At 47.0% G+C, this 13,933-nt stretch overlaps 1 protein-coding gene across 2 annotated transcripts in view; it reads left to right on the forward strand.

Annotated features, from left to right (window-relative positions):
• PRICKLE3 (prickle planar cell polarity protein 3) overlaps positions 1 to 13,933 on the forward strand; it is a 92,260-nt gene that overhangs the window by 10,103 nt on the left and 68,224 nt on the right. For both annotated transcript variants that reach the window (XM_068248361.1, XM_068248362.1), the window contains exon 2: positions 702 to 900. In XM_068248361.1, the coding sequence (XP_068104462.1) occupies positions 808 to 900 (93 nt within the window). In that variant the 5' untranslated portion in view covers positions 702 to 807. The remainder of the gene's footprint in view (positions 1 to 701; positions 901 to 13,933) is intronic.

Here is a 13,933-nt window from a genome sequence, read left to right on the forward strand (position 1 = left end):
CAGGCATGGGCAAACTTGGCCCTCCAGCTGTTAAGGAACTACAAGTCCCACAATGCATTGCAGGAGTCTGACAGCCACAGTCATGACTCATAAAGGCAAATGCATTGTGGGACTTGTAGTTCCATAACAGTTGGAGGGCCAAGTTTGCCCATGCCTGGTCTAGAGGATCTGTAAGAAAAAAAGTGCCCCTATGGGGGAGGGGGAAACCTCTGGATTCTAATGAGGCTTCTCCTGTCCTCCTCCATCTCTCAGTTTCAGCGATGTCAGCCTCTGAAAATCGGCAGTGCTGGACTCCAGGATCCTAACAATCCTGTGCGGGCTTCGTGCAGGCACAGTATGCACCTGCTTGGGGCTCACACAGCAGTGTTCTCCCCAGAATATTTTTCCAGCCGGGTGGCATGACAAAGTAGCCGGGTGGGGCGCAACTGGGAGAATGCAGGGCTGGCGCAACTCTGCTTACAGCATAGGAAGAAGATGAAGATATGAGTTGATGTCAGCTGGGTGCTCCCCAAAATTAGCCGGGTGGAGCACCCGGCTAAAAGAGCCTTGGGAGAACACTGCACAGGATTGTTATGATTCTGGAGACCCAGCAGAACTTTGGCAGCCGACAGAGCTGGAACTTTATTTTTTGTGTCTTGTATGTTCAGATGTGTGTGCCTGTCAACTACAGCAAGCTTTGCATTCTCTGGTCTGAATCTCAGATAACAGGATTACCGCAGCAGGAAATGCCAGCGACTACAGAAACAGATAAAGAACCAGCTACGCCAGTGGGAGAATAATACGGCACCCCCATCCACCCAGGACCTGATGGACATGCTGAAGACCTTCACTGTGGAGGGAGGAGAAGACCGGCATAAAAGTTCCAGGTTCACTCACGTCCAGAAATTCACTCACAAGCAGGTATCCACTTTACACGAGCATTAAAGCTAAGCTGCAACAGGGCAGAAGTATATGTAAAGGAAAATGATGGAAGTTGCAGTTTTTCTTGGGTTGATATTTTGTTCCTGTTACAAGTAACTTGTTCTGTACAAATAAAGTGAAAGAGAAAAACACGCTCTTAGGTAGGGATTCCCCACATATTCCATGAAGATATACACAGATTCAGGAGTGTAAATAGTTCCATGTCAATGCTTTTGAAGATTTTGTTTTATTACCTTTTTGTGAAAAATACTGAGGACGAAAAGAAGAGGGCAACTGATGTAGGGAATTGCTAATGTTAATATTTTACACTTGTAATTAGCAATGCTGACACTAGATGTCAGGGTTGAGTTAGTGACGTCAGAAACCTTTTAATATTTTACACTTGTAATTAGCAATGCTGACACAAGATGTCAGTGTTGAGTTAGTGACGCCAGAAACCTTTACACGTCTTGTAACATACAGCAAAGCTTAGCATTCGCCGGGCGCAGTGGCGTGCGTCTGTAATCCTAGCTACTTGGGAGGCTGAGGCTGCCGGATTGCTTGAGTCCAGGAGTTCTGGTCTGCCCTGTGCTATGTCGATCGGGTGTCCGCACTAAGTTTGGTATCAATATGGTGGCTCCGGGGGAGCTCAGAGCCACCAGGTTGCCCTAAGGAGGGGTGAATCGGCCCAGGTCGGAAACGGAGCAGGTCAAAACCCCCATGCCGATCAGTAGTGGGATCGCGCCTGTGAATAGCCAGTGCAGAGCAGCCTGGACAACACAGTGAGACACAGTCTTTTTACGTAACCCGCATCGCAAATTTTGTATAACGCATCAATATTTGTGCATTACAAAATATTTTCACATAGAGTCATGGGAAACAAAACTGTTCAATTCATTTCAATGTAAAGTGAAGCACAGCAGTTGCAGAAAAAAGTAGCAATTCTACTGTAGCATTCCTGCGTGCATTATTTGCTAATTTCAGATCCAAGATGCTCCTTATGAAAGGTTCTATTCTTTATTTTTCTGTGTAGTAATCGCTTTGTATGCTGTATGCAGAATATACACTGACGCCTGCTGGAGACGGGAATAAATCACTAGAAACTGGAATGCACTTCAGCATGCGGCCACACGAGGTCACACAACTGTCTGCAATACCAGTAAATAGTATGCACAGAACAGATTTGTGTGGCTTTCTGCTGACTTCTGCATGCAGTGAACAGATGTGTGTGGCTTTCTGCTGACTTCTGCATACAGTAAGGGCATGTTCACACTGCAGACGTTTTCGGCTTTTTTTTGCCCGCATGCGTTTTTTAAAAACTACCCCCGACCGCATGGACAATGAATGTCTATGAGAAGGTTCACATCAGCGCGGGTTGTGCGCTGTGCGGCTAGCAAGGTGGTGCCTGTACCATTTTCGGGCCGATTCCGCCTCAATGGAAGGTATAGGAAAAACGCAAAACGCTCACAAAATCGCTTTGTGCAGCGATTGCGTTCACGTTTTTAAGAATACATACATTGTATTTATTCTTTTCCGGGTCAAAGAGTTCACTTCCTGACTTGCGTCAAGGTGTGTATTACAAAACCGCTCTGAAAAAACGCTTAGAAAACTGCTAAGCACAAAAACGAATTGCCCACCCAAGCGCCGGGAATCTGAAAAAAAGACGCCTAGAAAACAGCCCAACGCGGACGGACACGCGAGCTGAACGCAATGTGAACAAGGCCTTAGGAGAGCAGTAGCTGCAGAGCAATGCCAAGCACATTCATGTGTGTCAGAGCTCATGTGACTGTATGTAATGTGTCAGACAGACTGTATAAGATGTGTATAATGCGGGGCCATTCCAGCCAAGACATTTTCTGCTTTGGTTAGACACCCACTGTCTCCTACCAAGCCTGATTGATACAGCTATATGCAAAGAAGCTGCTTTGCAGTTTAGCAATCCGTGGTTAGTTTAGTAGTCTGTATGAAAGAATTAGGAGGGTCACTCAGAAAGTAAATACTTTTTTCATTTAACCAATTAAGGAAAAATGTATCTTCTGATTATTTGTCCATATAATCACTGCCTATATTTAAGCACTAGAACATTTATGCCCATTGAGCATTGCGCTGTTTGTGTGTGTGTGGGGGGGGGGGGGGGGGGGGGGATAGTATGAATGTGGGTGTGGACAAGTTTGAGAAAGTAACAGTAGTAGTGAGTATCTATATTGTATTCAGCAGTAACTGTACACGGAAGGAGAGGTGATGGTAATTATTAAAGGACAAGCAAGCAATGAAATAAATCTATCTTTACTTACCCAGGGCTTCTTCCAGCCTCTGAAAGTCACGTCTGTCCTTTGCCGCAGCTGTTGTCCTCTCCTGGGCCCCGCTGGCAGCCTCTAAAGATTGCTGACGCCTCATGGGACAGTGTCTTCTGCGCATGGGGGGATGTGCGCCTACATCACACACCATTAGGCTGCATCCGCCAAACTGGGTACATTGCATAGGTGATGCATCGCAGTGTGGTAAGCCGCGTTACAATGCGGTCGTTACATCACACCACTGTAAACGCGCATGCACACCCTGATCGCGCTCCTGTGCTCAGGAGCGCTTTTCGCATGTGCAGTAGCGAGGTTCACGTACTGCACATGTGCAGAACACACCCCGCCCGCAGGAGTGCAATCACCGGCCAGTTTAGTGGGGGTCGCCGCTGCTGGCCGGAGGGATTTGGACTGGCGTAGAGGGCACAGGAGGACTCCAGGGGGCTGCAAGAAGCCCCAGGTAAGTTAAAATATATTTTTTTTAACTCAAGAATCACTTTAAAGAAAACCTGAACTGGAAGGAAACATAAACACCTCATACTTACCTCCCATGTAGTCTACTCATCAATTTCTATCTCCTCTCCTGCGTCCCATTTGTCCACTGTGATCAATGGAATTCTGTGTCCTCCATTTTAAAAGTGACCATTACCCCATAACAGCTTCCTGATCAGCACACTGTTAAAGGACAACTGAAGAGAGGGATATGGAGGCTGCCATATTTATTTCCATCTAAGCAATGCCAGTTGCCAGGCCCTCCTGCTGATCCTCTGCCTGTAATACTATTAGCCATAGCCCCTGAACAAGCATGCAGCAGATCGGGTGTTTCAGACATTAAAGTCAGATCTGACAAGACCAGCTGCATGCTGGTTTCTGGTGTTATTAACCTTCTGCCGCCCGCGTCACGCCTGTAGGCGTGGCCGCGGCGGCAGCCCCAGGACCGCCTAACGCCAATTGGCGTAAAGTCCTGGGGCTCTGTTTTGCATGAGATCGCGCGCATGGTGCGCGCCCATCTCATGCTCGGAGGGCGGAGCTCCGCCCCGCCTTCAGTCTCCGAGCGGCTATTGCCGCTCGGGAGACTGTTAGACGGCGATCGTGCCGTCTATTCACTAGGTGCAGCGCTGCGATGAGCAGCAGCGCTGCGATGAGCAGCAGCGCTGCTCTGGGGACAGCCGTATGACACGGCTGTCCCCATGGGGGACAAGAGAGCGATCGGCTCTCATAGGCAGAAGCCTATGACAGCCGATCGCCATAATTGGCCGGCTGTGGGGAGGGAGGGAATAAATTTACAGAAACGGTTTTTTAAAAAAACAAAACAAAACAACAATATTTATTTAAAAAAAAAATAAACATGGGGGGAGCGATCAGATCCCACCAACAGAGAGCTCTGTTGGTGGGGAGAAAAGGGGGGGGGGATCACTTGTGTGCTGAGTTGTGCGGCCCTGCAGCTTGGCCTTAAAGCTGCAGTGGCCATTTTAGCTAAAAATTGCCTGGTCACTAGGGGGGTTTAGCCCTGCAGTCCTCAAGTGGTTAAGATACTACTGCAGAGAAATAGACCAGCAGGGCTGCCAGGCAACTGGTATTGATTAAAAGGAAATAAATATGGCAGCCTCCGAATACCTCTTACTTCAGTTCCCCTTTAAACTGTAATATTACCCACTCAAGCAATTGGGAAACATGGCCATTACCTTGCTCATCAGTTCAGCAATTGATATACTGTATAACTGACAGCAATTTATACTGTATATTTCAGTTCTGACAAAATCTTGTCAGAATTGGAAAGAATCGTCGTAAGAAGAAAATGGTGAGTTTCTGAGAGGAATATTAATTTGCAGGTTCATTATGTGTTTATTTTAAAGTAAGTTGCTTTAAAGGACAACTGAAGTGAGAGGGATATGGAGGCTGCCATATTTATTTGCTTTTAAACAATACCAGTTGTCTGGCTGTCCTGCTGATCCTCTGCATCTAATACTTTTAGCCATAGACCCTGAACAAACATGCAGCAGATCAGGTGTTTGCTTGTTTCTGGTGTTATTCAAACACTACTGAGCTAAATGGATCAGCAGGGCTGCCAGGTAACTGGTATTGTTTAAAAGGAAGTAAATATGGTAGCCTCCTTGTTCCTCTAACTTCAGTTGTCCTTTAAGGCTTGTGGTCACTGAATAAACCTACAAAATCACTAGGCTGTTTTCATTGTGCTGCATTACCCTTTCTGCACGCAGGGTAACGCAAATGAAAGTCTATGGGGCCTAGTACACTTACTCTTGTTGCGTTTTGCCGGAAGTGCACTATTCCCCGCTGAGCCATCACAAAGGCATCAGTGCGTTACTGTCAGACTTCCACAGAGACGCATATATTTTAAACATGTTGGTGGCGGTACAACGCAAATATGACGGGAGACCCGGGAATCTCACGCACTTCCTGTCCAGCAGGGAGTACGTCACTGGGGGAGGGGCTTGCGGGGGGCGATGCTATGGATATCGCCCTGTTAGCACATTCTGCTGCAGGGTCATATGAATGACGATTTGTGCGGTGCAATACAATGAGGGTGGAGCATCGCACCGGAAAACGCACTGTCCAGGTGTAAGACTCTGTGGCCCATATGCAATTCACTTTATCGCCTGAGTTTTATCCTAGGTGAAATTTTCAAACTTGTCCATAAAACACCATTTAACCTTCTTGGCCGATGCGCCGCTACCCAACACGTAACAGGCAGCGCTGAGGGGTGAATTGGGACTCCCTGTGACATCACGACTTCGATGACGTCATTCTGTTCGTCGCCATGGTGACAGGGGAAGCCCTAAAGGAAATCCCGTTCAGAATGGGATTTCCGGACGGGCTTGATTGTCGGCGGCGTTCGGAGGGGTGGGAGGGATGCCGCAGGGAGGAGGGAATCATGTAGCTAGCGCTAGGCTAGCTACATAATTAATAAAAAAAAGATGCAAAAATACTGCTGTGCCGCCACCCTGGCGCAATCAATAGAACACCAGGGTGGTTTTTAAACCACCAACAAGCAAACAAATACTCAAAATAATTTTTATAGTACTTTTTCACCTACTTTTTGGTACTTTTTCCATTGCAAAATCCTAAAAAGTAAAATCATGATCCAGTTCTATATCATGTCTGAAGAAGAAGCTTTAAGTTATGAAAGCTTACAAAGAAATCTTGTACAGTTATTCATTAAGGTATTACTTAAACACCTTTTGTTGTAATATCTTTGGATTCTCTCCATTACTAACACATACAACTGGCTTTATGTCAGTGTGAGTTTCACAGCAGTGTAATGTGTTATTGAGAGAGGCAGAAACTCGCTTATAGCTGGGATATCATTTCCCTTTAAGAGGTGAGCACTATAGTTTGCACTAGTATTAAAGGGTGCAGAAATATTTGTGAAATCCCTGACAAAAGCACATATTCTCTCAGACTGATGAGATAATTCTGTGGATTTTCTCCTAGAGGGAAGTGGGTGTGTGGGGAAAGGATTGCTGCTTTGTAGTCTGGATGAAAAGCAGTATTGTGTTTCTGCTTGTCAAGCTCCCAATATGTTCTCTTTTTCACACACTTTGCGCCCAGCTCTACTGTAAAGTCTTGTACATATGTAGATGGTTCTTGACCAAGGCGGCCAATTTGGGCCTGTACCAAGAATCTAGTGTGTGTACGGTGACAGGCCCCGATCCCCCATAATGCATCAGCAATAGTTCCAAATTGCTGGATTATTTTATACGAGCGCTGAGCTAGTCCATTGTTCTCCCTCTCCATAGTGCGCTACTTGATGTCCCTCCGCCGCCCTCCATAGCAACAGGGTTACTGCACTGCAGTGCACCACCTAAGCGATGTTCACAGTGCGGATGGTGCGTCACAGTATAACGGGTTGCAATATGAAGCATACTTTTCATCGACTGTATGCTTCAAGGGCCTTTCACACTGGGGCGGTGTGGTAATTTTTCCACAGCCCAATGAAAGTCTATGGGGCCATTCATACCGATGCGGCGTGGTGCAACAAAAGTGACGTTTTCGCTGCTTCCCCGGCGCAAGGACAGATCTACATTACCGCGCGGTTCTGCGGCGTCGTGTGGCGGACTGGAAGTCATGGAAGTCTATGGTGACGTGTGTGTGTGAAAACACGCCTCAAGTTTTACGCGTTGCGCTAGTGATCGCTTTGGCCACAGGAAGTGAGCGTCACTTCCTGCTTGGCCGGCTACCAGACAGGGATTACCAAGTTAGTCCTGTTTTTGGCAGTGCGGCTTCCGTGCCACACCGCACTGCTGCCGCCAATTTGCAGTGTGAAACCGGCCTCACTGTATGTGACGCAACAGGAGCATAACTTGCGGCACTGCTGTCACATGGCCCTTGTGAATGTGGCCTCTGCAAATATAAAGGGTGTGCATTATAGATTCTTTTCTGAAAGTGCCATCAGCCTTTAAAAAAAACAAAAACTTTTGCTAAAGGCTATGCAACTCCTACACAATGCTGATAAAATGGAGTTGTAAAATATTCCTGTACAGAAAGTTTACGAGGTGACTACAGATGCCAGAAAAGGGAATGCATGGATTGCACAACCGCCTCACACTATATTGTGTCTGTTCGGCAGCCCACTCATACAGGATGCCAGCAGCGGCTGTCGTGTAGTCACTTGTTCAGGGTCTCCACCCTTCCACTATCTCCCCACATCTCCCAGCCTGACAATCCTGTTCTCTCATCAATGGGGGAAGCAGATCAACCAATCAATGACAGCTCTGCACTCTGTACAGTATGTCTCAGTTCATCTCATACCTCCACTGCACACTGGGCTGTGTGGAAACGCATACATTTTGCCGCAGTTGCTATTCGTTACGTTTGAATTTTCCAGTGAAATTTTGGATTTTGGAAATGCGTTTGCATGCACAAAGTTAAAATATATTGAATTTAAAACGTTTGTGGCAGGTGGGAAAATGAAAAATGCGAAAACGGAAATGCAAACATACGAAAAAATTGTAGAATCACGTGCGGCCCCTAACAATATATGTGCATCTTTGCGCTTCTATACAAAATAGAATTAACGTGCTACTAAGGTAAGCATTCGCCTTCCCCGAATAGAAAAACGTGGAAACCTGTTCTACAATGAAATATGGAAGTATCTATTGTTTGGCGTACATGTAAAAGGGCCACATGCTAAAATGGTGTACACAATAGAAAAATATAACCGTAAAATCACCAATATTCTATCTCCTATTCCTGTTAGTAGACTATCAGTAAATTTACTGTTATTGTATTACCACCTTATCTTTTCCTATTCTCACACTAAACTCCCCCCTACCTACACCTAACAGTAGCCTCCCCCCATCTACACCTAACACTAACCTCCCCCTAGCTACACCTAACACTAACCTCCCCCTATCTACACCTAACCTCTCCCTTACCTACACCTAATGGTAACATCCTCCTACCTACACCTAACAGTAACCTCCCCCCATCTACACCTAACACTAACCTCCCCCTAGCTACACCTAACACTAACCTCCCCCTAGCTACACCTAACCTCTCCCTTACCTACACCTAATGGTAACATCCTCCTACCTACACCTAACAGTAACCTCCCCCCATCTACACCTAACACTAACCTCCCCCTAGCTACACCTAACACTAACCTCCCCCTATCTACACCTAACCTCTCCCTTACCTACACCTAATGGTAACCTCCTCCTACCTACACCTAACAGTAACCTCCCCCCATCTACACCTAACACTAACCTCTCCCTAGCTACACCTAACACTCACCTACCCCATCTCCACCTAACCTCTCCCTTACCTACACCTAATGGTAACCTCCTCCTACCTACACCTAACACTAACCTTCCCCCATCTACACATAACACTAACCTCCCCCTATCTACACCTAACACTAACCTCCCCCTATCTACACCTAACACTCACTTACCCCATCTACACCTAACCTCTCCCTTACCTACACCTAATGGTAACCTCCCCCATCTACACCTAACCTTAACTTCCCCCTTACCTACACTTCACTGTAACCTCCCCCCATCTACACCTAACGCTAACTTTCCCCTTACCAACACCTAACAGTAACCTCCCCCTATCTACACCTAACACTCAACTCCCCCATCTCCACCTAACCTCTCCCTTACCTACACCTAATGGTAACCTGCCCCCATCTACACCTAACCCTAACTTCTCCCTTACCAACACCTAACAGTAACCTCCCCCCAGCTACATCTAACACTAACCTCCCCTATCTACACCTAACACTGACCTCCCTCCATCTACACCTAATGCAAACTTTCCACTTACCTACACCTAACAGTAACCTCCCCCAATCTACAACTAACACTCACCTACCCATCAACACTTGAGAGTCTGAAGCAAATTTAATTTTCTTTTTTTATTGCCCACTTAAGCTAAGCAGTAAGAGCAACGCTGATTCGCCGCAACAGAGCAACAGAACAGGGTATTTATCCCCCCAAAAGCCCGTCAGTATGACTCGTCAGGGGCTAGACGAAACCGGTAGGGCGTGGCCTCAAGCAGTAGACGAGAAGACGCGAGTGAGAGCGGTGGTGAGGACGTCCTAATGATTTTATATATGCCCATATGATTTTATACAATGTGAGTGCAATTTTTAATCTTTTTACTGGAGAATAAACGGAGTTACGCTATGAGAGTTGCATGTCAGTCCTTATAGGTGCTGATCAAGACTGATGTTCAAAGATTTCATTACTGATATTGAAGCGTTGATTGCTGTCCCTCGTCAGGCCAGCATTTTGATCTGGTGAGCGTGCAGTTTTACTAGTGATATTGGTGGTAGCCAAAGCACGGGTATACAGCGTGGGGTGCACTCATTGTTGCAAGGGGTGCACTCAGTTTTGCACATGTGGAGTTAATAAGGAATTGGAGTTTGATGCAGTTTCACGCTATGTATTACAACTTTTTTCTTTGAGGAAAAAGCCAAAGCAAGGATGCCGGCATTGAGTAAGCCTGGAGTTTGAAGAGTCCAGTGGTGACCTTTAAATGATATTTGCTGGTCCCCGATAGGTCAGCATATTGATCTGGTGAGCGAGCAGTCCTTCTATTGTGAATGGTGGAGGTTGGAGCACGAACACACAGTGTGGGGTGCACTCACTGTTGTAGAGGTGCACTCACTTTTGCACGTGTGCTTGTAATCAGGACGTGAAGTGTGAAACAGTTTGACCCTATGTTCTGTTTTGATTTCTATGTCTGAGGAACGAGTTGAAGCAAACGAGCAGCCACAATACGGGAGAAAGGAAGCTGACTGATATGAGAGCTATCTGAAAAACGAGTTCTGCTGATCGGTGACAAATCAGCCACTTTACATTGGTGAGAGTATTTAGGTCTGTCAGAGCCCAGAGATTAACCACTTAGCAACCCTTGCCACGCTTATCTACGCCCCTTTAAAATTCACCTGGGGCACAGGGGCGTAGATAGGCATCTCCTGTTTGTTTTCCCGCTGTGAGCGTTCGCGTGCGCGATCGCGTGCACGCGGATGCGCGGTCGCGTGCACGCGGATTTGCGGTCGCGATCGCCACCCGCTGGTCAGCCAATCAAAGTGCTTACAAGTTTGAATGAGCACTGCCAAAGCCAATGGCAGTGTTCATTCATTCAAAATGTGTGTAAACATTGTATTAGTCACTATGCTGTTACAGTTACTGAGATCACTCGTGAGAGGATCTCAGATAACTAATACAGCATTAGTGAGTGATCAGCATCAGTTAGGTTTTTTTTAAAATAAATTTTACCCCCATTAAGCCCATTAACCCTTGCCTCCCTAAAATGTTAAAATTGCTGTGGTTTTTAGGGGAAAAACCCTGTGGTAGAGAAGTGGTTAATATACATAGTGGAACTTTGTGCAAAGAACTGTCTGAGTGCCTGTGAGAAGTGAGCGTTGTACGGACATTCTCTGTATAACCTTTAGGGGAGTGATAATCCCATTCTGTATAGCGAACCGCCCAAATAGATCTGTTGATTATATTGCGGAGGAGGAAGAATACCCAGATAGACTTTTGGAATATATCAGTTGTGGAACATTAGTGGAGCGCCTATACCACTTTTTCATATAAGTGTGAAACCGGCCTCCGTGTGTGTTCACTCTGTGCCTTGTAGTGCGTTATAACTTTTCCATTCCACGGCAACACACAGCAATAGTTTCACAATCCACGCATTGACATTGTCACATTGCTTCAGTGGTGCGTCAGGTTTCATTATAATAACACAAGCCTTTCCCTAAGAGAGTTATGGGTACAATTTCAAAATCAGTTCAGTACTTCTCATTTAAGCATTCAGGGAACAAGCTTCTCTCAGTGGCCCAGACTGCAGCCTGTTTGCTGTTAACTCTATTATGTGTCTTTCACACCTGGAAATTGCATGCAGGGAGGATAGATGCGAACGAGTTCTCACACTTCATGCTTTTAGTACACAAAACTTGCTTGTGTACTCCTATAAACATGAGAGAAGAGTCGTCTGTAATGGTGCGAGTAGCCATACAACCGCATACACATGTGATCATCATACAACCAGAAGAGGTGGAGCTGAAACCGCAGGAAAGGATGTAAAGAAGCCTTTCTCAACCTTTTTGAGCAGGAGGAAGTCATTGGAATATGTTGAGGAACCACTACATAAAGTTGCATCTACAACTCATATTATTATGTTTCTTTCCCAGCAACCATAAGGCATCGGTTACAAGTGGTTACAAGTATAGCAGCCATGAGCCTCCATGTCACAAATGCAGCAATCATGAGTCCCCCAAATGACAACTGCAGTAACAGTGAGCCCCCGAGATGACAAATGCTGGGGACCATGAGCCCTGGGTGAAGAATATAAGAAACATGAGCCCCCAAGTGATAAATGCAGCGACCATGAGCCTGAGGAGACAGCGACCAGCAGCTATAAGCCCCCAAGTGACAAATGCAGCGACATGAGCCTGAGGAGACAGCGACCAGCAGCTATAAGCCCCCAAGTGACAAATGCAGCGAGCATGAGGAGACAGCAAACAACAGCTATAAGCCCCCAAGTGAAAAATGCAGCGACCATGAGCATGAGGAGACAGCGACCAGCAGCTATAAGCCCCCAAGTGACAAATGCAGCGACCATGAGCCTGAGGAGACAGCGACCAGCAGCTATAAGCCCCCAAGTGACAAATGCAGCGACCATGAGCATGAGGAGACAGCAAACAACAGCTATAAGCCCCCAAGTGAAAAATGCAGCGACCATGAGCCTGAGGAGACAGCGACCAGCAGCTATAAGCCCCCAAGTGACAAATGCAGCGACCATGAGCCTGAGGAGACAGCGACCAGCAGCTATAAGCCCCCAAGTGACAAATGCAGCGACCATGAGCATGAGGAGACAGCAAACAACAGCTATAAGCCCCCAAGTGAAAAATGCAGCGACCATGAGCATGAGGAGACAGCGACCAGCAGCTATAAGCCCCCAAGTGACAAATGCAGCGACCATGAGCCTGAGGAGACAGCGACCAGCAGCTATAAGCCCCCAAGTGACAAATGCAGCGGCCATGAGCATGAGGAGACAGCAAACAACAGCTATAAGCCCCCAAGTGAAAAATGCAGCGACCATGAGCATGAGGAGACAGCGACCAGCAGCTATAAGCCCCCAAGTGACAAATGCAGCGACCATGAGCCTGAGGAGACAGCGACCAGCAGCTATAAGCCCCCAAGTGACAAATGCAGCGACCATGAGCCTGAGGAGACAGCGACCAGCAGCTATAAGCCCCCAAGTGACAAATGCAGCGACCATGAGCCTGAGGAGACAGCGACCAGCAGCTATAAGCCCCCAAGTGACAAATGCAGCGACCATGAGCCTGAGGAGACAGCGACCAGCAGCTATAAGCCCCCAAGTGACAAATGCAGCGACCATGAGCCTGAGGAGACAGCAACCTGCAGCTATAAGCCTCCAAGTGACGAATGCAGCGAGCATGAGGAGACAGAGACCAGCAGTTGCAAGCAGACAAGAGACAAAGCAGCGACAGTTCGTCGCCAGGTCCCTCTGTGCGACAGCTGTACACACGTAGCACAGAGGGACAAAGATGTGGCGGAAGCTGTCTGTGGAGGGTTCGTCCCCCCGCTGGATGTTCCCTTCACTGCCTGTTGTCTCTAGTCCCTAGTCCGCATACACACGTCGGTACGCGCGGCGGACTAGGGACGGTTCTTGAGGCAGAAGTTGCCGGCGATTGAACGGTTCAAGCGACAGAGTGACCTGCCGACAGTTCGTGTAACAATAACAAACTACAGCTGTGCCCCGTGTGTATGGGCCTTAAGCCCCCAAATGACGTGAGTATGAGCCTGAGAAGACAGCAACCAGCAGCTAAAACCCCTCAAGTAACAAATGTGGCGACCATGAGCCTGAGGAGACAGAGACCAGCAACTATAAGCCCCCAAGTGACAAATGCAGCGACCAATAGCATGAGGAGACAGCGACCAGCAGCTATAAGCCCCCAAGTGACAAATGCAGCGAGCATGAGGAGACATCGTCCAGCAGCTACAGTGGGATGCGAAAGTTTGAGCAACCTTGTTAATCGTCATGATTTTCCAGTATAAATCATTGGTTGTTATGATTAGAAATGTCAGTTAGATACTGTATATCATATAGGAGACACACACAGTGATATTTGAGAAGTGAAATTAAGTTTATTGGATTTACAAGTGCGCAATAATTGTTTAAATAAAATGGGGCAGGTGCATATATTTGGGCAGCTCAGTGACCCCTGACCTACA

This window comes from Hyperolius riggenbachi, chromosome 8, assembly GCF_040937935.1.
Source record: "Hyperolius riggenbachi isolate aHypRig1 chromosome 8, aHypRig1.pri, whole genome shotgun sequence".
Classification (NCBI taxonomy): Eukaryota; Metazoa; Chordata; class Amphibia; order Anura; family Hyperoliidae; genus Hyperolius; species Hyperolius riggenbachi.